Consider the following 23,828-nt stretch of genomic DNA (forward strand, 5'->3'; position numbering starts at 1 on the left):
TTTTAAAAGTCTATTTTTAAAAGGATTAAAGGCCAAGAGACTGCTCAGGGCTTGAGTGTGTGTGTAAATCCCTGGGTTTAAATGGGGCTGGGGGGGCTTAGAGATAAATAATAAAGCACTGTGTGGACATGAAAGGGTTGGTATTAGCTGTCCTATCCATCCATCCATCCATCCATCCATCCATCCATCTATCTATCTATCATCTATGTTTTTATGTGTGGTCAGGCACATTGGCTTCTTCTGCAGGACAGGCGCTCAGTGCCTGTTCCCTTCTACCTCTGGCCTCAGGCCTTCCTTTGTCAGTTCACCCCTGACAGGCCTTCACAGGGCACCTCAAGGGACACCTCCCCCTCCATGCAGCCTTCCCGAGGTCCCCGCTTGCACTCTTGTTGGCCGCCAGCTCGCCAGACTCGGACTGATGAGAGAGTCAATAATACTTAGTGACAGTACTTGGTGTGGAGGGCTCTGTGTTGCACAGCTTTGCAGGGGTCTGGGAACTCACGGGAGTCCTTCCATCCCCTCACAGTCTGTGTAGTACCGAGTCCTAAGTACTTACATATGTACTGAGCACTCACTACCTCAACACACGTGCATGGAGTGGGAACTGCTTTCACTGTGAGGGGGACAGGGTAGCCGTGTTTGCAAGCCATGGTCTGGGGGCTGCAGAGCGCGTGGCTCGCGGCAGGCATGGGACAGATGTGCGGGTCAGCCCAGCAGCCTCTGGGAGGTTAGGAAAGGAAGACAGTAGGCTTCCTTAAGGCTGTCTGAGTCTGTCTGCCCTCCAGACCTGCTAATCTAAACGCCTCTCGCTCCCCAGGAGTTATTTTGGGACCCGGAAACAGCACGCTGTTTATTGAAAGAGTCAAGGAAGAGGACGAAGGTGTCTACAGGTGCAGAGCGGCCAACCAGAAGGGGACCGTGGAAAGCTCCGCCTACCTCACCGTGCAAGGTAAACAGCTGGCAGCTGGGTCTGCTGGCCGCCTGTTTCCCTGTTCGCCTAGCTTCCCAGGTCTCCTCTGGCAACCCGGTGGGTCCTTTCCCTGTCCCCTTTCTCCTCGCCTGCTGGCGCTGTTGGCTCTGTCTGAAGGCTGAGGTTGGCTGTCCTTGAGAGCCCCAGCTGTCTCACCAGGGGAGGTACTTCCAGGAAGAAGGGAGCCTGGTGTGCCGCTAACGCTGCGGGTAAAGTGACTCAGAATGGCCCAACGGGTCCACATCTGCGAGAAATAAGGCCAGGAAGAAAGGAAATCAAGAAAGGGGGGGCGGGGACCTAGCCTGTAGTGGATGTACACATGCTTTTGTTTTGATGCCAAGTGTGGGATGGGGAACAGACTTGTGAGAGAACAGGTGATGTTTATCCACTAGAAGACAAACGCATCTTAGCACAGACTCTGAGAGGAGAGATATATATACGAGCCCAAAACAGGAGGCCGGGCTTTTTGGGTCTTAGTATTGTTTGGCTGTTCATCACTCCTCTTCAAGAACACTTCAGGGCTCCGGGTTCAGGCTGCTGTTCCAGGTCCCAGCAGCAACTTTGGTGGAATTGCTGGTCTGCTGAAATCCTGCCAACTACACCAGGGGAATTGCTCCCAGGAACTGAAGGTCTACTTCTGTTCCCATAAACCTTCTTTCTCTCCTATCTAGGGTAGGTGGGTTGGGAGGGAGCTATAAGCATTTAAAGAACCCCAAATAAAGTAGGTTTGGAAGAGGCGAAGCCTACACTAGCCACTCAAACTGTTCGTCCCCAACCCACCCCCCTTTTCTGAGTACTGGAATTTAGAGTTAAGATACTTTTTCACTCTGCCGGTTTTTTATCACAAGGAGGCACAAATATTCTCAGAAGCAATACGTCCAGAGCAGTCCGCACCTCACACACTGGGCTCCTCTTCCCGGGCCCCAGACAGTCTGTTGAAGAGCAAAGCACAAAGTTGCCTAGGGTCCTACCCTTGACCGTGGCCGTGAAACAGTTTTCAGCGCAGGTTTCAGTTTTCCCACGCTGAGCACCAACTCTAAAATTGGCAGCATCATAAAATTGCCCACAGGTGCCTCTCAGATACCAATACCAATGGTTTTTATGAAATAGAAGAAAATAAGATGCCAGGCGGCAGATACCATATTATATAAGGTTTATTATGTGAGCATGGAGCGAGAAGGAAAGAGGGAGAGTTGCCACAGAGAGACAGACACAGAGACGGGAAGATAGAGGGATGAGCGAGAGCCACGAGGAGGGTTTGTCCTTTTGTAATCTTAGGCAGGGCCACACCCAGCGGGAGGTAGGCAATGGCATCACAGGTAGGCAGACTGAAGCAGAATCCTAACAAATGGCATGCTGGGATTTGATGTGAAAAAATGGAATTTGTTTAGGAGCCATTCCATAGTCCTCAGCGTTGCATCTGAGAGCATGTGGGGGTGTTTTTTTTTGTTTTGTTTTGGTGGTCGTGGGGAACGTCAAGAAGGAAGAAAGGCTGAAACCGTTCCGCCACAAATCTGTACTTCCAAAATGAGGGCAGATATCCCTAGAAGAGCCCGGGGAATGGTCCTACCTGTCTCCCAAATCATCTTCCTTGTTGTAAACTCGGCTTCCAATTCCACCGCACATCAAGAGAGACTAAGCAAGCATCTCACTTGAGCAACCCCTGCCTCCAGGGTCTGCACTCTGTCTTTGGCACAGACATCAGGCCTGGCAGGAGACGCCCCTCGGCCTCACTCAGACTCACCGCAGCCCACCACATGGGCTGAGGAAGTGTTCCTGCATTCTCTGGTGGGACGTACGGTCGGCAGCGGCTGCGTAGCTGCGGGTTTGGGAGAAGCAGGAGTGTGTGTGTGCGCTTGTAAATCTCCCCTCCTCCGCCAGGATAATCAGGGTTTCTCAGAAGCCATGTCACAGCATCTGTGACCCCGGTATTCTCCCGTGGCTGTTCTCCAAAGCCTCGCTGACAGCGAGGTTTTGGGGGTGGAGGGTATCGGTTTCATATAGGGATGTAATTTGACATAGGAAGCAGTTTGCAAGTTGACGGTGAAGATGGAAAGCCCGGACATACAAGGTAGGGTGGGTCCCGGCTCCTGAAGGGCTCTGGGCTCACAAAATGGACGTGATCGAGTGATGCTGCCCAGGGCAGTTGAGTGCAGTTATCTTGTAATTGAAGTTGGATTCTCGCCCTTGAACTCATGACTCATGTCACTGAGGGGACACTGAAGCACACCCTCGCTTCAGACGTGGCTTCCTGGTAAGCGCCTATCTTGTCCGGTTGTGTGTAGGAAATCTAGGTACACGGGTGGTGTCTGTGGCTATGTTTAACAGATTTAAAGGGGTTCAGGAACCAGCCAGGAAGGAAACGGTCTGCTCATTTTATTTCCTCTGAAAACGGAGTCTTATGCGCATAGATAAAACAATGTGTTATTTTGGTATCTGAGAAGGATAAACGGACTGTGGAGTCAAAGTGGCTTCTTTAAATAATCACCGGTCTTGTTTGGTTTGGATGGGACCTTGGGCACACGTGGAACTCTGGGCGGAGGGGGAGGGGGGGGGGCTCCAGTGTCAAGACCACAGTAAAACTGTCAGCAATCAAGATCATTTCTGAAATTAACACATTTGGCCCCTTTGTGTCCAAAGACTTAAAAGTGAGCCCTGCCGCTTTTTGACGCTGATGGCTACGCTCCACTCGACTTAGGCCCTGCTGTGTTTCCACAGCACTCAGAATTCCACAAGATAAACACCTCAGAGAACGGTGACCCTTCGAAGTGTCTGCTACAGACACCACGAAAGGTCACGGCCTAAATGCTGGGCACCGCATCCCAGGTGCGGCTTGTAACCATGGGCCCCAGCACGAAGACCCACACAGTAAGGAGCCCGCAGCACACTCCCTAATTGGACCCCAAGGTTTAGGAATAAGAAACAGCTCCAAACAAACTCAGCATGCGCCCCAATGCTCTACACCGTGGTCCGTGTTCTGTGCCCAGGTCTGCTTTGCCCTCCGCCAGCCCCCACGGCCAGCACAGCACTGAGGGTAGGCGTGCTAAACCAACCGGGCTTCATGGCCTTCTTCACTCACCTCACAGATGCTAGCAACTTCCAGGGGTGTCCCAAGTAACAAGCCGTGCTCAAAACAGATGAGGTACCTGCTCCAATTGGCACACAGGAGGCCCTAAATATAAAAGCTTAATTTTTAAATTTATTTTTATTTATTTATTTATTTTTGGGTTTTCGAGACAGTTTCTCTGTGTACCCTTGACTGTCCTGGACTCATTTTGTAGACCAGGCTGGCCTCAAACTCACAGCGATCCGCCTGCCTCTTTTTTTTTTTTTTTAACTTTCAGCTCCAAACTATGCTGTAAAGCTCACCTTAGTAAAGAATTTTTAAAATAGCATGCCAGAGCTCGGTTAGGACGAATTAAGATGTCTATAGATAGTTCCTGAAGGAAAATAGTTAGACTTCAAACATACCCATCCGGTTTCCTTCTCACGGAAACTAGGCTAGCATGGACGATAGCTCGGTTAGGAAGGCCTGGGCCTGTTGACTATGCCTTGTGTTACTAAGCTTGTGGTACGCGTGGGAAGCAAGCACGTGTGAGTCTTCTTGATTCTTTTGTCGTTATTTTATGTATTACGAGGCTTTTGTCTACATGTACATGTGTGCGCGTCGTGTGCATGCGATGCCAGTGCAGAGGCCAGAGAGGGCATCAGGGACCCCGGAACGGCATTTGCAGGTGGTTGTGAGTTAACATGGAGGTGCTGGGAATCGAACCCAGGTCCTCTGGAAGAGCAGCCAGTGCTTTGAACCACTGAACCAGCTCTCTGTCCCCCCACCCCCCACTTGAATTTTGCAGCAATCCCGTGAGAAAGTTTAGTTGTTGAAAATAAGAATCCAGTAAGAGCCACAGAGGGGTCAAATGACATCACAGGGTCAGGAGGTGACAGAGCTGAGAGAGCTCCTCTCCTCTGCCGTGCTGTGTCACAGGGAGGGTGGGAGTCCTCTCCGCAGCAGGGTGTCCCTGTTTCAGGAGCCGAGCCGCCTTGGGAATCCTCACCTTTCCTATCTTTTGGTTTCTGCACTGCAAAATGGGAGTTGCCCGAGTTCATAAGCTTTCCCGGGCCGTTGTAGGATGGTGACAAAATCTGCAGTATTAGCTGTTATTAGTGTTGGTTAATGTGGTCCTCAGCGCCAGCAAACCTGTCAGTAGCACACACTTCCCTGGGCTTACCTAAGCCAGTCACCTGCATGGTACCCCCAAACATTCCCGTTTGGCTGGAGGATGAAAATGTGTTACAGGGCAAATGTCACACACTGCAATCTTAGTGGTTTTGTTTTTTTTTTTTCTTAACCTGAAATTACCCTTTAAGAGGTACTTTAAATTTAATCCAAATATAGTAGATCATGTACATGCCACAGGCCTGAAAAGAAGATCCAAACTGGCCTATAGAAAGCATAAATTTAAAAAAATGCTATGAAGATCTACAGGCCAATTGCACTATTCCGTATCAGTTAAAGGTCAGGGGGCACCGGCATCCCAGACTGTAGGTGGCTCTCCCTTAGCCTAGTAGAAGGGAGTCTAGTCCTTTCTCGTAGGTGTGATGTTTGTTGACTTTTCTCTGGGCCTGAGGTTTCTGCTACATTGTTACTTCAAACTAAAATCACAAGAGACCAGCCGGCTCACCTAAGCTACCTGTGGGGTCTGGTAGAGCTTGCCGAGAGGCTCTTTAGACGCCTCCAAGACTGGGTTGCTTCAGGGCTGAAAAGGCCAGCGATGATGCCTGTGACTGACTGAGAGAAGCCAAGTAAAGCAGAACCAAGCCAAAACGATGAGGGAGAAAGTAAAAGTGTTTGTGAGTGAGTGTGTGTGTGACTGTGTTGGGTGTATGTCTGACTGTATGTGTGAGACTGTGACTGTGTTTATATGTGTGTGTGTGTGTGTCTGTGTGTGAGTGAGTGAGACTGTGGTGTATGTATGTGTGAGACTATGTGACTCTGTGTGTGTACATGTGTGCATATGTGTGTGACTGTGACTGTGTGTGTACATGTGTGTATATATGTGAGACTGTGTGACTCTGTGTGTGTGACTGTGACTGTGTGTACATGTGTGTATATGTGTGAGACTGTGTGACTCTGTGTGTGACTGTGACTGTGTGTACATGTGTGAGACTGTATGACTCTGTCTGTGTGACTGTGACTGTGTGTACATGTGTGAGACTGTGTGACTCTGTGTGTGTGACTGTGACTGTGTGTACATGTGTGTATATGTGTGAGACTGTGTGACTCTGTGTACATGTGTGAGACTGTGTGACTCTTGTGTGTGTGACTTTGACTGTGTGTACATGTGTGTATATGTGTGAGACTGTGTGACACTGTGACTGTGTGTGTACATGTGTGTATATGTGTGAGATTCTGTGACTCTGTGTGACTGTGACTGTGTACATGTGTGTATATGTGTGTGACTGTATATGTGTGAGACTGTGTGTGTAACTCTGTGTGTGTGTGTGTGTGTGTGACTGTGAAGGGTGTGTTTTACCTGCGTGTACATCTGTGTAACATGTATACCTGGTGCCTGAGAAGGCCAGAAGAGGGCTCAGATCCCCTGGAATTGGAGTCACAGATGCTGGAATTGAACCTGGCTCCTCTGCATGGACAGGTGTTCTTAACTCCCGCCCATAAAACTGTATTTCACAGTTCAAAGGGTTTGAGAGAAGGAAGGAAAAGGTTCAAATCATACCTAATAGCGGTTACACACTCACCCCTCTTATCTCCAATTTTTAAAAGAAACTGAGGCCTTGGTCCACCACACAAGTGCTCACAGGCTCATACAAGGACGCCTTCCAAATTCCTGACAACAGTTGCTCTAGTCCCTGCGCCCCATCCCACCTCCACCCACCCCAACCCCCTTAGTAGGGTAGGCTCTGGGGCCAAAACTCCCTGGTGATTTGCTTCATATATATAATTTTTGGGTGGGGGGGATGGGGGGACAGGGTTTCTCTGAGTCACCCTGGTTGTCCTGGACTCACTTTGTAGACCAGTCCTGGGACTAAAGGCGTGTGCCACCGTGCTCTGCTTGCTTGCTTGCTTGTATACCTTATAACCCACTTGGTTATAGTCCGTGGGCTGAGCTTGTGGAGCTGCTGCCACACAACGCCACATGCCAGGCCAGTGTGTGGATGGGTAGCTACTGACCAAACACCTAAATGTTTGCTTAGGCTGGTCTACCCAGCTGTCCTTGGTAACGGTCCCCACAGAGGTGTATCCCATCTCGAGAGCCACTGTCGACACTGGACAGGCTCAAGACACCCCTCAAAATCCACACTCCTGCCGAGTGGCACCCGGAGGGATGGTGGAAGGCTGAGAAGGCAGCTGACATACATACAGAGTGAGAAGCACTGGACTGATTGATCACTTGTCACCAGTCAGCTGAAGCTGGGTTTCGTCAGGCCAGTGTGGAGAGTCACCTAGGTGTAAAAGGAACTTTTATTTGCTGGTTTCCGTTCTTGTCTGGGAGGCTTACTGCCTCCTTCTGCTAACCTAGGCCTAGTCCTGGAAGCTTCTAGCCTTCGTACAATCTAACCTCGGCCTAGATATTTTCAGCCTCTGAGACTTACTGCTTAATGAGCTCACCCTTACTTGTCCTTTCTGAGCTCTGGGCTACTTGGTTCAACTCAGCTGCTCTGGCTCAAATGCCTCTCCCTGATGACTGATTCAGTCTGGCTTCTGTCTTGGCCCCAGAATTGCTCTGCTTGGCCTCAAACCAACTTCAGCAATCTGTTTTAATCTTCTGACTCGTTTTCCTTTTCTGGCTTGTTCCATCTTCATCTGAGTTCTCTCTCTGCAACCCATCTCTCTATTATAGCCCTGGTAAAACTGCCTCTTAAGTAGCTTCCCTTTCCTCTCTCTTCTCATGAGAGTTGGGCGTGTCCTATTCTGTCAGATCTTCTCTGATTTGTCACCTTTTCTGCCACTCAATTAGACATCACTTTCAAGCATGGGTGCTTCCTTCTACAAACTAACTTTACCTTCATTGTTTTGGGTTTAAAGGCATGTACCACCACGCCTGGATCTAAGCTTTTCTTTACCTGATACTTGCTCTATACCAGGCTGGCCTTGAACTCAGATCTGTTTGCCTCTGTCTTCTGGATTAAAGGCGTGTCTGTACTCCAGCTGAATCACACAGACCTAGAAGGTCTTTGGATGTGACCTCCTGTCAGAGCAGCGTGTTCTGAGTTAAAATTCCTCTACCCCTAAGGTCTTCAGCGAAAGCCTGTCCTTGCAGGTCTTTAGCAAAGAGCCGTAGAGACAGAACTATCAAGTGAGAACATAGACTCATAGACTCCACAGTGTACCTGATAACGTGCTAAGATTTTTTTTTTTTTACTAAGCACTACTGAGTACTGATGTTAAGTTGAGCCCATGAAAGGAATCTTGCTGGAGTTAGGGCAACTTTGGAGGCCTCAATTCCTGTGCCACTGGATGCAACTGGAAAGCTCCACAGTCAGAGAGGCCACACACGTCACAGTCCATGCGGGAGGCTACAGGACAGATGAAGGCCACTGCAAGGTACCTTCGGGTTTCAGTCATGACACAAAACTTATTTGCCACAAAACCAAGCTTGTGTGTGTGTGTGTGCGCACGTGCACATGTGCATGCATGTGTGTGTGCACACATTTTTGCGTGCACTAGTGCACACACTCATGAAATCCCATATTCACATGAACACTGGCTTACAGTTTTCTTACTCTAAGGATCCGTAGTGAGACTGAAAGACCAAAGAAGATCTAAGACCTAAGCATTTAAATTTTCTAAAAGTAATTTTTTATTTATTCCAATTTTTAATTTTACATTAAAAATTAAAGCAAGGGCTGGAGAGATGACTCAGCAGTTAAGAGCACTGGCCGCTCTTGCAGGGGACTTGATTTGGTTTCCAGCACTCACATGGTGGTTCACAACCATCTTTAATTCCAGTTATGGGAGGTCCAGCGCCCTCTACTGGCCCCCACAGGTACTGCATGCACATGGCACACATACATACATGCAAGCAAAACACCCATGTACATAAAAGTACACCAAACTTTTTATTTAAATTGGAAGTGTTAGGCATGAAAGCCAGGGCCTTGTCATACAACGTACATACCTCCACTGAGCTGTACTGACAGCTCACACCTTGAATTTTATCCCGACAGTAACGGAGGGCACGCATTGGCACTGAGGCAGAGGAATGACAGGATTGAGTGTGTGACCTAGAAAGGAGTGGAGGTGATCAGAGACAAGCAAAGCTGGGCAGATAAGAACCGAAGAGGGGAGGGGGGCATGCGGCACAGGACACGTGCAGATGTCCGTTCTCTGCTTCCGTCTTGTTTCTGTCACTACGCTGAGTACTTCATGTTAGCTGGCGGCTTGCAGTTTCTGGGTGAGTCTCCTATCTCTGCGTCTGTGTCACCATTGGGGTGCTGGAGTTACAGCTTTCCCCGTGGGTCCCAGAGAATGAAACCCAAGCAATCAGGTCTGCGTGACTAGCTGAGCCATCTCCCTAGCATTTACAGACATTGGTTTCTGGGAGTGTGCGCAAGGCCCTGGGTTTGGTGCCCAGCACTGCATGAATTAGTTGTAGTGGTACACGGCTGTAATCCTGACCCTGAAAGGTGTTTGCAGGGGGCAACGTATGTGAATTCGAGACCTGCTTAGGATACATATATGAGAAAGCACGTTTCAAAAAATAAGTAGCCGGGCGGTGGTGGCACACGCCTTTAATCCCAGCCCTTGGGAGACAGAGGCAGGCAGGCGGATCACTGTGAGTTCAAGGCCAGCCTGGTCTACAAAGCGAGAGTCCAGGACAGTCAAGGCCACACAGAGAAACCCTGTCTCGAAAACCCAAAATAAATAAACAAATAAAATAAAGTAAGGCTGATGTCTTCACGTTTGCTGGGAGACACTCGTTTTGGCTTGCTGGGATTCTGGAATGTTCTGAGGCCCCATTATTAGCCTTCCTGTCTCCTCCAGCACCTACCATCACTGTAGGAGAACTTAGCTCAGCTTCGCTGAGTGGAGGCACGGAACCCCACAGCGAGGTTACTCACGTTTGAAGCTGTGATGTTGCTGTCCTGCACTCACGAGGTAGAGGTAGGTGTGAGGACACCATCCTTTGTAAGTGACCAGTAGCTGAGTTACACATGCTACTGTCACGCCTAAAGAAAATACGTCTCATCAGGCCACAGCCTAACGTCCTTTGTCATTTTAGTCAAAGAAGGACTTCCGTCAGGATTCTGAATACTTGTCCTCTGGAATCTTCAGGAGGGGACCCCACTTGAGCCCAGTGGGGTACTTCCTGACTACTCCTTGGTTCTTTGGGGAGGTGCTCTGGGGTCTCTCCACAGAGATGTCACATGACTGTTCTGGGGTCTCCCCCTTTGAGTCCAGGAGGGACACGGCTCAGCTTTTGTGCCCTTAACCCTGGAATTGGTGTGACTGGGCGGCATGCAGGCCTGAGGCCCCCACTTTTCCTCTCAGCTGGTACCAACTGGCTGCTGACCTCAGAGACCCCAATGCAGGAACAGGACTGGGGTGGTTCCTCGCAGCTGCCCGAGAAGAACCTGGGCGGCATTCGTGACTGTCCTTGAGTTTTATTTTTATTTTCAATGTCTGCTTTGAAGAATTCTGTGAGTCCCAAAGGGGCTATGTCTTTTTTTTTCCTAAGAATTTCCTCTAAAACCATTAGAGGGGTTTAAAATATGGCATTCCAGATATAGCATTTACTGAGCTTACCCCCAACACAAACTTTAACTTTTCATCCTTACTTTCTCCTGCTATTTTAATTACTCAATCATTTCTGGGTCTGAGTGTGCGTCCGTGGCCTGTCTCAGAAAGGACACTCGTGCCGCCTCAGATGCCCAAGGAGAGTGAGCTAGAGGACACGCACCATTGGACAGTTTCCTTTCCTCAGCATCTTTGTGATTCTGTCTCTCTAGGGACCTCGGACAGGTCAAACCTGGAGCTGATCACGCTCACGTGCACCTGCGTGGCTGCCACTCTCTTCTGGCTCCTGTTGACACTCTTCATCCGAAAACTCAAGCGGGTAAGGATTCGAGTGCTAGGATAGCTGAGCCATGCAGAGCCCTCCCTCCATGTCTGCGTGCCCGCCAGTGTGTCACTGCCCTCCCTCCATGTCAGCGTGCCAGCCAGTGTGTCACTGCCCTCCCTCCATGTCAGCGTGCCCGCCAGTGTGTCACTGCCCTCCCTCCATGTCTGCGTGCCAGCCAGTGTGTCACTGCCCTCCCTCCATGTCAGCGTGCCCGCCAGTGTGTCACTGCCCTCCCTCCATGTCTGCGTGCCAGCCAGTGTGTCACTGCCCTCCCTCCATGTCTGCGTGCCCGCCAGTGTGTCACTGCCCTCCCTCCATGTCTGCGTGCCAGCCAGTGTGTCACTGCCCTCCCTCCATGTCAGCGTGCCCGCCAGTGTGTCACTGCCCTCCCTCCATGTCAGCGTGCCTGTCAGTGTGTCACTGCCCTCCCTCCATGTCAGCGTGCCCGCCAGTGTGTCACTGCCCTCCCTCCATGTCAGTGCTGTCATCTGATGGCCTCGGGGTTTTGTGGGGTTTATCTTGAGGCCTCACTGTGAAGACCAGAGCAAGCAAGAGCCAAGCCACAAGCAGTCGGGAAATGCAGTGTGGCTGACTAGAGGTTAGAGAGGTCTTTAGGATGGAGCATCAGCAGGACAGGAGAGAGGCAGGGCTTCCGCATTTTCTAGACAGTCTCCTGCACGGCTCTCCATGTCATGTGGGATGCACCTTGTGCAGGGTCTCAGTTCACCCTACCAAAATGTGTGTATGTGTGTGTGTGTGTGTGTGTGTGTGTGTGTGTGTGTGTGTGACAGAGAGAGAGACATATTATTACTCCCTATTTTTTAGAGGAATTTTTTAAAATTTATTTTTAAATGTATATATTCACTTTACATCTCAAACATGGGCTCCTCCCTCCTCTCCTCTCCCTCCCTCCCTCCCTCCCTCCCTCCCTCCCATCTTCTTTCCTTCTCTCACCTCCCCTTCTCCTCCGAAAAGGGAAGCCTCCCTCAACCAGCCCACCCCGGTACATCAAGTGGCATGAGGACTGAGCGCCTCCTCATCCACTGAGGCCAGGCAAGGCAGCCACACTAGGGGGAAGTGATTGAAAACAGGCAACAGAGGCCATGTCATAGACGGCACTGCTCAACTTACTGGGGGACCCACATGAAGACCAAAGTGCCCATCTGCTACATCTGTGTAGGGGGCTTAGGTCCAGTGCATGCATGCTCTTTGGTTGGTGCTTCCATCTCTGTGAGCCCCCAGATTATTCCCTGTTCTAAAGAGGGGTACTGAGGTCCCTGAGGTGAGGACAAGGTCCCAGATGTCACTACAGTAGTTCAGTTTGAGGCCCAGGCTACCCCACCTCCGATTGATGCTCAGAATCATAAGGCAGGCTTGACAGTTGGACCAGGAGAGGCAGCTGGCAGCTTCCACATTCACGGGGGACATCAGGCTTTGGCCAAATGGAGCAGTTGGTTGGGGACCTGGCAAGGCCACTGCCTAAGAAGGCGACAATGGTTTTGAAAGGAAAGAAGACATCTTCTGGTGGAAATATTTGCAAAAAAGCAAGCTTACTGAAACTGCTAGGGAGGTAGGGAGCTGGAGTAGCCCAGGTTAGACCTCAGGAGGGAAAAGCTAATGAGAAAGTAATGCTTAAGGTAGACTTAGAAGAGTAGAACCAGGGGCTGGAGAGATGGCTCAGAGGTTAAGGACACTGTCTGTTCTTCCAAAAGGTCCTGAGTTCATTTCCCAGCAACCACATGGTGGCTCACAACCATCTATAATGCAATCTGGGCACTCTTCTGGTATATGGGCAGAGTATTGTATAAATAATAAATAAATCTTTAAGAAGAAGAAGAGGAAGAGAACTAGAAGTGATAGCCAGGAAAAAAAAAATCACTCCCCACCTCCCCCCTTTACTCCCCTAACTAGAGCATCCTTCTTCCTCAGCAAGTCCTAGTGGGATAAGAGAGATTCAGGGGAGGGGGGCTCACCCTGCCAAGAGTCTACAGCTTACGTGTTGGTGGGAGCAAGAGATCATCATCTCCCATTTGACGGGAGGAGGCAAAGGTAATCAAGGACCTAAAAGGGCGTCCATGCGGTTTGTCTAACCACAGTGCAGATGCATTCCTCATTGATAAGGGATGAGTTTTATCTCCTCGTCCCCACCTGCCTGGAGCCAGTGTGAGAACAATGGCCAATGGTATCGGTGCTTGCTAGAAGCCAGGTCCTGTTCTAACAGGTTTGCCATCATTTGGTATCCATAGCAACCCTCCCAGATAAGTACCGTTACCGTCACCATTTCATAGATAAGCAAAGTAGCTGCAAAGGAGTTAAGGGCGTGCCTGGGAGGTCCCTGGGCTGTGCACAAGCCAAAAGGTGGCTCAAATCCAGGCAGCCGTCCCCACCACCAGAGCTGCTCAGTGTTAGTGTCAGCTAAAAGAATCAATATTTCTGAGCTAGAACATCACTCACAGGCCTGTACGGTCTTCCCTCTCTCTGCCTTATTGAGAGAAGTCACTGAGTTTCACAGGAGCCACAGGGGTCCCACCTTGCCATCCTCCTGTGCTGCATAAGTCCAAGGTCTCCCTTGCTAGGTTTCAGCTGTCATGTGCTCTTTAACGGTTGCCTTGGCGATATTCAGCATGAGAAACTTGGCCATCAGAAAGATCCCAGCAGCCTTTTCCCTGAGCACCCAGCACCTCTAGCCTAACACCAATGTCTGTGCATCTTATCTCTGACTTCTCAACCCTTATTGGATGCTGGGCAACCCTTCTGCTCGGACGTCTTTGTCCCACAGTCTAATGATAATTTCTGTGAGGAGAATGATTACAGGCAAGTGATGGATGAGGTGAGGTGGGCGACTGCCTGGAGCAGGGTGCGTAAGGGCCAAGGAATGTGGTGGGTGCAGAAAGGCAGTTTTCCCCCACTTGATGCTTTCTCCTCCCGCTCAGGGAAACAAAACTGAAGAGAGAGGGCCAACCTCGGTGCGGTGAGACTTAGGGAACTTTGGGGCAGAGGTTCTCTGGGAAAGCACTCAGCCATCCCGTCCCATGCAAGAGTGTGCTCACAGACACTCAGTGCTGGAAATGTGTCCCTTACTAGGAACCGAACCTGCTGATTGATGGCACACACCTGTCTTAAGCACGTGACTTCCAAGCAGTGCCCTAGGAAACTCAGAATGTGTCTCCATTTACTCCCCCGTTTTTGAAATTGTTGTCCTCTACATCTGAGAATAGAAAGGCCTCTGCATAGGCTAAACCTCTGCTCTAGTCTCACTACTGGACTCCGCGGTCTTTTTGGATAATGAACCAATCAAGAGCTGCAGGAGTCTGAAGGGTCGGGACATTTCAGAAATGTCTGTAGCTGGTCATGGTGGCACACGCCTGTGATCCCAGCACTACGGAGGCAGAGGCAGAGACAGGTGGACCGCTATGAGTTTGAGGCCAGCCTGGTTTACAAAGAGTTTCAGGACAGCCAGGGCTAACACAGAGAAACCCTGTCTCCTTAGGAACCCTGGGTTGACCCTCCCACTTCTGGCGTTTCCTATAAATTTAGAAAAGCCAAAGTGCACCCCCACTGCTTTCCCACCTCCATGTATGTCGCATTAAGATGCACAGAATGGGGCTGAAGAGACAGCTCAGTGGTTAAGAGTGTTTGCTAGTCCTCCAGAGGACCCAGGTCCTGTTCCTAGTACCACTTTGTGGCTCGGAAGCAGCCGTAACTCCAGTTCCAGGCACTCTGCGCCCTCTTCTGGCCTCCGTGGGCACCAGCCAGGTATGCAGGCAGGCCACCCGGACACATAAAAACAAAAATGGCTGAGTCCTTTAAAAACAGGCTCAGAGCAGCCATGGGAAGCTTTCTGTCACGGTCTAGAACTGTATTAAATAGTCTTCATGTCCTAAAGGAAAGCTCTCCTGTGGTTGGCTCAGGACATGATGCGCACATGAGGCCAGTGAAGGTTTGGGGCACAGCCATTCAGGGCAGGATGCTGGCACTCCGGAAGAAAGGAGCTATCTCCTGGACCAAACAGCACATCCCCCACGTGGATGGCTCAGTCACTGTCCTAGACACCATGACCAAGGCAACTTATAAAAGAGAGCATTCAGCTGGGGGCTTGCTCCAGGAGCGTGGTGGCAGTCGCGTATGGTGCTGGAGCAGAGCCCGAGAGACCACACGATCCACAAAGTTACAGGGAGAGAGAGAGGGGCGGGGCGGGGGCGGGGGGAGCTATACTAGGCTTGGCCTTGGTTTTCGAAACTCACCCCACTGACACACCTCATCCCACAAAGCCACACCTCTTTATCCTTCCTAAACAGTTCCACCAACTGGGAACCAAATATTCAAATATATGAGCCTAGGGAGGCCATTTGCATTCGAGCCACCTCGGTGTGTACGTGTAGGGGACCCTCGGCACCTGGCCGGGCGATGCAGAGTGTGTCGAGCTGAACGACTGGGGTCTTCTTGCTGACTTGGGGGCCCGCGTGTCTCTTCTCAGTCTTCCTCTGAGGTAAAGACGGACTACCTGTCAATCATCATGGACCCAGATGAAGTCCCCCTGGACGAGCAGTGTGACCGACTGCCCTATGACGCCAGCAAGTGGGAGTTCGCGAGGGAGAGACTTAAACTAGGTAACGTGTTTGTTTGTTTGTTTGTTTGGCTCACGTACAAGCCCCGTCAGAAAGCCCTGGCCCACACAAAACACTTGTTTTGAGAAGAGCAACAGAAAGAGAGTCTTAGCGGGAGTCTACCCGCCAGCCAGGGTCATGGACCAAGGGATTATGGTCCCTTGCTGAGACACCAGGACAAAGCAACAAGAAGCCCCTGTGGGTTTATTCCGTAGCAGCTGAGCACTGGGCCTGAGCAGCCGGGGCCAGCGTAAGTCCTAGTGGTGTCAAGGTCTCTTCCTTCCAAGCTTAGCCGCAGCTAATCCCTGTCTGGGAAAATGGGAAGAGAGCCCATGGCTCGCAAGCGCAGGCCTTCTTAAATAGCAAAGCTACCGGGGAACCCAGACACTTGTTGAGGCTTGGTTAAGCTCTCTAGGTAAATCCATGTGTTTTTAAGATGTCCTGTGACTTCCTGTTGCATTGTGGGTGCGGCCCCCAGGGATCACTTAAAGTTTCACTTTTGAGGAGCAGGGACATTTTTTTTCCAGGTAGGGCATATGTTGTCAACAACAGGCCTTCCCCGGGCTTTGCCTTCAGTTCCTCTGGCCCTGACGTCACAAGGCACGTTCATCTCCAGCTCTGGCGCTACAAAAACAACTGGAGGCTCAATTAGTCCTAACCCAAAATGTTTGGAGCGTGGCTTCCGAAAGTTTTCCACTCGCTCCTGTGTATGCCAGAGTCATTAGTGGCTGGAACCATGAAAACAGATTGTGAGCCCGGTGTTTTCTGAGCCTGGCCCTCTCAGAGCCAGAGGGCTTGCTGTCCTCACAGCCTGACCCCTCTCCTCACAGGCGAGCTGCACTGGCGTGGGCGTGAAAGAGGGGGTGAAATGGTTTTCCTTGCTTTCCTCATAAAGCCCTGCAAGGCTTTTGTTTACACAGGGACAGGAAAGCACCCAATATAGGTCCTGTTTGGCTTGGGGTGTGGTGGGGGAGGGGTTGGGGGGGTGGGGGGTGGAGCTTGGAAGTCAGCTTGGAGCTGGAGAAAGCCAGAAACGACTGGTTGTGGGGGAGTGGAGTTGCAGGGACCCACTAAACAGCACGCAGTTCAGTGCTGGGAGCGTATTGGGTGAAATCCTTCTGCAAGGCTGAATTTTCAAGCAGCTCCCTGAACTCTTCAGTGACCTTGGCAGGGAACACAGCGTCACTTCCGTCCCCCCCTCTTCTACCCCCACCACAGCCAGGGTCTGTCCTCTAAGCCATGTTGCCCTCCTAAGTCATCAGCTAGGATTAAACACACTTCTTCCAGGACAAGGTACACAAGAGCTCCCTGCTGACTTTACACACACACACACACACACACACACACACACACACACACACACACACACACACGCCCGCCACTTATCCCAGCTTGATCCTTCAACCCACAGCACAATGGGGCTGCTCCCTCTGTCTCCAGAGCTGCCTTGGGTTCGGGGGTTCACATAATCACATTTCCTAAGATTTCTCTTGGTAAGCGCTTGCTGGGTGGAGACTTGGCTGGAGTCCATGCGAGTGTCTCTGATGAGGGAGAAAAATGGGTGTCACGCTTTCCAGTACACAGTGTGACCACAAGACAGAGAGGAGTGCTCCTCTGGTCAACGTGGGAACGAGGGGGCTCCAGACTTCTTGGTTCCTATTAGCCAAAGAAATGACAAAAGTGATTTGAAATCCTGGCCGGCAACTGAGTGTAGCCAAGGTTATGTCTAGATTGGTGGAGAGGAAAAGGGAATGGTTTGATGGGCAGTGTTACACTGGGGTCAAAAAAACGTAAGAAATACACAGGCCAAGGGGTGATTTTAACAGTGTCAACACTCTCTGTTGGCTACAAGGCCCAGCCCTTATAGGAGGCAAATCACAAGTTCCACTTGAATGTTCAGTTGGAATTTGATGTTGACAGTGTTGTTGCTGAAATCAGAGGAGAAGGGGGAACCTTCCTGACCCTTTTACAGTTCCTTACTAATCTTGAGAGGGAATTCTGTTCCTATAGCTGTCCAGGCTACAGTCTGACGTCATAGAATATGTCCATTAGAAAGCAGTAGTATACAGGAGAAGTTGCCGAACATCAAAAGGCACACAGGGAATCCAGAGGGTGGGCAGTTACCACAGCCGATAAGACTAGTTCCCTTGGTTGCTAAAGAGGAGTGAATGGAGCAGCTGACAGAAATTTAGGACGGCAAGGATCTGTTGATGATGATGATGATGATGATGATGTTAATGTTAGTGTTAGTGAGAGACACAACAGAACTGATATGGAGAGATTTATTGTAGAAGGAGGGAGGGGAGACAGAGTGTGTGTGTGTGTGTGTGTGTGTGTGTGTGTGTGTGTGTGTGTGTGTAAAAGTAAGAGACAAAGTAAGAGAGACAGACAGACAGACAGACAGACAAGGTGACAGGTCGGCCCTTTTATAGTCTGGCATACCTGGTGGCAACATGCAATGAGGCAGCTGCTTATATGCCAACAGTTGATGTTGTTGCTAATTATTGACATTGCTGTTGTTGATAATTATTGATGTTGCTGGTGTTGCTGGTATTGCTGTTGTTGGTGTTAATGTTGTTGGTGGTGTTGATGTTGATGTTAATATGTTGTTGTTGATGTTGCTGCTGTTGTTGATATTATTGATGTTGGTGTTGCTGCTGCTGCTGTTGATGTTGTTGATGATGGTTTTGTCCATGGTTTCAGGAGGCTCGGCCCATGGTGGCCTGGCACTGTCCTCGGGCAGAGCATCCTGGTGGGAGAAGCCTGTGACATGGCTGTTCCTCACTTCACAGAGGACAGGAAGCAGATAAGGTCCACGGAGAACATAGGCCCTAGAAACCTCCCCTCGTGGCCTACATCCTCCAGCTCAGCCTACCTCTTAAAGTTTTTAGAAGCCGCCCCACCTCCACCCCAAATAATGCCACCAGCTCTGGACTGAGCCCTCACTCAATGCTTGAGTCCACGGAGGACATTTCTTAGTGAAAACATAGCAGGGGCCAGGTTCATGCTGCCCTGCCCCCTCCCTAACCTGGCCAGGACTCTACAAGGCCATTCCAATACCGGTGCATCATGTGATGGTGACCTAACACACTTCTGAACTAGTGTTTGGCATTCCAGACAACACTAAGGACTCCAGAGAGAAAAAAACACGAGGCTAGGTCAAGCCCAGCGTGATCCAGTCTTGCTACAGCTAGCACCAGCCAGTGGATTCCAATGCACAAGATGATTAAGGAGCTCACTGTAGCGTCATGTCTTTTTACGGGGCAGTGGGCAGTGCTTGCTCCCACTGATGCCAGCAGAGGCTCCCAAACACTTGTTAGCACAAAGTGTGCAATGTGTAGGGGCAGCCGGGAAGAAGGGACAATGTAGCGGTGGACAGTGGAGAAAAGCAGGAGCCTCTGGAGTGTGAGGAGATTATCCTGCTGTGTCCTGGGCTCAGGACACTTCTTGTCAGGTGGTGGAATATAGCTAAGGAACAATAGTGTCCCTTTACTATGAGAAAAGCAAGGAATAACATTCAACCAAAATATGACATACACACACCCTTTTTTTTTTTTAGCCAGGAGTCCCCTAAGGGACTCTCCCTCACCCACCCTAGACATGCAGCACTTTGGGGGGGCACTGTTTGCTCTTCTGTTTTTACTTGAGAGTCCATCTGAGTCAGACCATTTTCCACGAAGGAGGAGTGACAGCGTCTCTGTCCCTTCTGTGTGCTCTAGAAGGCATCAGGTTCAGTGTCACCAACAGTCCACGTTTGACTGTGGAAAGCTATGTGGTCTCCTGGTGTGCCCTTGCTGAGCAGGGTGTGTCACAAGAGATGGTTCCTGTGGTGCCACTCATCCCTGAAACTGCCCTGGTACTAATCGGATGCCTCCCGTGGGGCAAAAGGCGTGAAGCTGCAGCAAGCCCCAGACTTCTGGGTACTCACGCATAAATGGACAAGGTTTCCCACAGGATGAATGCCTCGTCACAAGAAATATGTGTGAGCCTGGCGGTGGTAGCGAACGCCTTTAATCCCAGCACTTGGGAGCCAGAGGCAGGTGGATCACTGTGAGTTCAAGGCCAGTCTGGTCTACAATGTGAGTCTAGGAGAGTCAGGGCTACACAGAGAAAACCTGTCTTGGAAAAAAAAAAAAAAGAAATATGTGTGTGTCTGTGTGTTTGTGCATATGTCTATATATACATATATATTTGTATATATATATATATATATGAATACATATGTACAAATATATACATAGATTGTGTATATACACATATACACACATGTTCTTTGGGGGCAGGAATAGGAGGAAAGAAAGCCAATGAACTGAAGGGATATTCCCAGGCCAGTATGAGGAAGAGACTGAGATGGAAAAGAGGAGTTAAATCAACCTCCTAACTGGCAGAATTTACCTTTGACCATTGCTGCTTTGTGGTTGCATCCCTACCCCCACCTCCTCCCTGAGGACACATCACAGTACAGGAGAGCCAAAAAGCCATCGACTTTGACGGTTTCCTCTTCTTTCCGCACGCCATGCTAGGGAAAGTTGGTCTCTAATCGCTCTGCTTAGCTTCCTAGTGGTGTGCAAAAGAGGGCACCAAATAGAAGATAACGGAGGTGTTACGTGGGTGTTCTGCCTCAGGGCCTTTCTGCTTGCTGATCACCACCCCGCAGGGCGGTGTAGTTACTCTCTGCCGAAGTCCTAACATGGCTCTGCGTTCCCCTGCAAGTGGGCAGGGCGCCCTTTATCCCAGGCACTACACCAGGTACTGGGCGACTCAGTGCCCTCCTTGAGTTGGCTTATTCAAGAGTGGGGAAAGACGTGTGTTAACGGGCACCACAAAAGATACCCTGCTTCCTCACTAAGCTTTTGACAGTCACCCCTCTGGGCTCCAAGCAAATTGTAGCCCGTGTTTGATGGCTCATAGGCCGAAAACCGCAAGGGCTTGTAATGGCCGTATAATCACATGGGGGCTACCAGGAAATGCTCTGGCCGCCACGAAGTCTGAGAAACGACCAAGGGGAGGCACTGTCATGGTGACAGTGGTCACCAGCACTCATCTTTTCCTTTCTGTAGACAACAGAGGGAATCTCATCAGTGGCTTGGAACATCTTTGGTCATGAAACAGAGAAATGACCCCGGTTCTGTCTCTTCTCCCTTCTGCAAGGGTCTGTGACAAGGGGAAATGGCCACTTCCCTCCACTGAATGCTCTGAGAAGTTTAGTTTTGAAGGGTGTGGCGAGGGTCGGGGGGGGGGGGGGGAGGGCTCAGAGGCAGAGCATCCAGTTCAGAGGAAGGGACACCAGAAGTATGTTCATTCAGCCGCCTTTGGGCCGAATCCCTTCAAAGATGCGTGCCTTGCATAACACACAGAAAAACAGCATTTCCTTCCTGGAAAAGACTCAGACTCAGTGTTGGCTTTGCAAAACAAACCAAGACCTTCTTGTATTGTAGGCAAATCGCTCGGGAGAGGGGCTTTTGGGAAAGTGGTTCAAGCGTCTGCGTTCGGCATTAAGGAATCACCCACCTGCCGGACTGTGGCGGTAAAGATGCTGAAAGGTATGTGTGACATATGCCGAGGTCTGGCTTCCAATGACCTGTCACCTTTCTGCACCCCCCAAACACTGGTGCAAGGTTAATACAGCCTAAGAACAAACTAGCCACTTCTGTTCCAGGACTGCAGACCCAGCTGCACTAGCTCAGATGAGGCCTTGTCCATGGAACAATCCAGAAAACGACCTGCCATCCTATGGCCTGCCTCTTTCCACATCTCAGACCAGACCCCGAGGCCTTACATCTGCTGTAGTCATAGGTCAGAGGGAGAGATGCCATGGGCCAGTGTAGTTGTCGGGCAGAAAAGCACACTTGGGAAATCCCAAGGGCTCAGCCTGGCTTTGCTCTCATTATAAAGGGAAGATAAAAAGCTAGAGAAAATTAATTGATCAAAATTTTATTCTGTGATGCTGTCAAGCCTTGTCCGTAAAACATTTCTTCTTTGTAAGATATGTGTGTGTGTGTGTGTGTTTTATTTTTCCAGACAGAGTTTGTGTAGCCCTGGCTGCCCTGGAACTTGCTCTATAGACCAGGCTGGCCTCGAACTCACAGAGATCCACCTACCTCGGCCTCCCAAGTGCTGGAAGTAAAGGCATATGCCACCACTGCCCAGCCTAAATAATTAAAAAACAAAACAAAACAAAAACCATCTCTCTTGTGCTAAAAGATGGGACCCCCGACCCCCTCGTAGAGTTCTGAAGGGAAAGACGGAGTCACCTTGTGGTTTACGGCTGCTACCATCAGGCATACTGAAACCAAGACTCAAGGGGAAGTGTGTAAGCCAAACTCGGGAAGACTTGTCATCCTTTGCAGTGCAGGAAGGCCTCATTCCTTTATGTGTGATAAAATATTCACCCTGCACCTCAAACCAGGATTTCAGAATCAAGAAGGAGGCAGACCAAAAGAAAAACAACTTCAGTGTAGTTCTGGGCTTTCCAGAGTCTCTGAGACGGTGGGGGAATTTCGTATGTTCTGGTTGTGAGAAAGCTTCTCCTGTTGGCCAGGATGGTCTCGCATGTCAGATCCTGCTACCTCTAATGCACCCCCCCCGCACCCCTCCCCCAGTGTCTCCACCAAGCTGTGAGGGGGTGATCTGTGAGGCCTGGAAACATGCCTATGTGGCTCAGAATTCCCGAGAGAAGAGGCTTCCAGACTCTCCTACTTCTTACTCCATTGACACTGTACTCTGGATGCCTTGTGCAAGGCACATGGTACCTCAAAAGGGCTGCGCTCGTCAGCAGAGATCAGGCAGGAGCCTTGTAAAGAAAGGAGAGGAAGGCTGGATAAGATCCCCCCAGCTCAGATCCGAGGAGTGCGCTACAACATCTATAGAGCGCCTATAGCTCAGTGTAGTTGATCGTATTTGTCTTTTTCAAAGTTTTACGTGTGTGTGTGTCTATGTGTCTGTATGTGCACTACATTCATGCATGTGCCTACAGAGGCAAGTAGAGGGTGGCGTCAGGTCTCCTAGAAGTAGGACCTACAGGTGGTTGTAAGATACCCAGTGTGGGTGCTGGGAGCCGAACCCAGGTCCCTGAAAAGGGCAGCAAGCACTCTTAACCGCTGAGCCACCTTCCAGCCCTACACAATTAGTTTTTATATATTTTATAAGGGACCAGAAGACAGAAGTTTAAGAAACAAAGACTTAAGGAGGCAGAAAATGTTAATTACTGGATGTAGGCTAGGTGTGGTGGCACACGCCTTTAATCCCAGCACTCGGGAGGTAGAGGCAGGCGGATCGCTGTGAGTTCGAGGCCAGCCTGGTCTACAAAGTGAGTCCAGGACAGCCAAGGCTACACAGAGACACCTTGTCTCAAAAAAAAAAAAACTACTGGATTGGGTCGCTCCACACTATACATATGTCCTTATTGTAGCATACCCTATAAATACCCACAATTGTGATGCTCGCCTTGCCATAAGGAGTTGGCTTGAGCATTTCTGTGAGAATTCCATCCGGCCAGCCCTGTCCCCTCATCCCTTAGATTCTGAGGGGAAGTGACATCAGCGTGCCTTGTATTTTTAAAAACAACTAAAATTACGAATGCCTCAGAAAAGAGTAATAGAATCAAACACAGGAGGACTTCATTTAGATCCCAGACTACTGGTTCTTGGACTGAGGAGAAGGGAGTTAGAGTTGGGGGTGGTTAATGCCACTGGCTGCTCTTGCAAAGGACCAGGGTTCGATTCCCAGGCCCACATGGTGCCTCACAGCCACCCATGACTCCAGTTGTGGGGATCTGGCAGGTGACACTGGGCACACACACATGGTGCAGACAACACTATACACATTAAAAATGAAACAAAACAAAAAGAAAACTGGGTAGCACGAATCCTTGTTGCCTGGGATAACCCTTGAATTCCAGGCATGAAGAGGCCTAGAGAGAAAATAGCACATTCCGAAGAAGGTGTTTACAGAAGCCGTTATCCTGACATTGTGGACACTCCGCCCCCAGCCCCTTCCTTCCTTGTGATCCTCTAGAAAGGGGGATGAGAAGAGGGAAAGTGGGTGGACAACCCTGCCTAAGGGGTTCAGGGAGGTCGTGAGGTGCCCTTCTCTGAGTCAGCACATTGTTGGGCGCAGGCAGGTCCACCGAAAGGAAGTGTGTGGTGACCAGACCCCACCACACACACA

General features: G+C 50.2%; 1 protein-coding gene across 1 annotated transcript in view; it reads left to right on the plus strand.

The window, feature by feature from the left end:
• FLT1 (fms related receptor tyrosine kinase 1) overlaps nucleotides 1–23,828 on the plus strand; it is a 164,884-nt gene that overhangs the window by 111,234 nt on the left and 29,822 nt on the right. The window contains exons 15-18 of the mRNA XM_084761732.1: nucleotides 818–949; nucleotides 10,940–11,046; nucleotides 15,530–15,662; nucleotides 21,098–21,202. Coding sequence (XP_084617858.1) covers nucleotides 818–949; nucleotides 10,940–11,046; nucleotides 15,530–15,662; nucleotides 21,098–21,202 — 477 coding nt within the window. The remainder of the gene's footprint in view (nucleotides 1–817; nucleotides 950–10,939; nucleotides 11,047–15,529; nucleotides 15,663–21,097; nucleotides 21,203–23,828) is intronic.

Source organism: Acomys minous (genome assembly GCF_964271855.1).
Source record: "Acomys minous genome assembly, chromosome: 16".
In the NCBI taxonomy this organism is placed as follows: Eukaryota; Metazoa; Chordata; class Mammalia; order Rodentia; family Muridae; genus Acomys; species Acomys minous.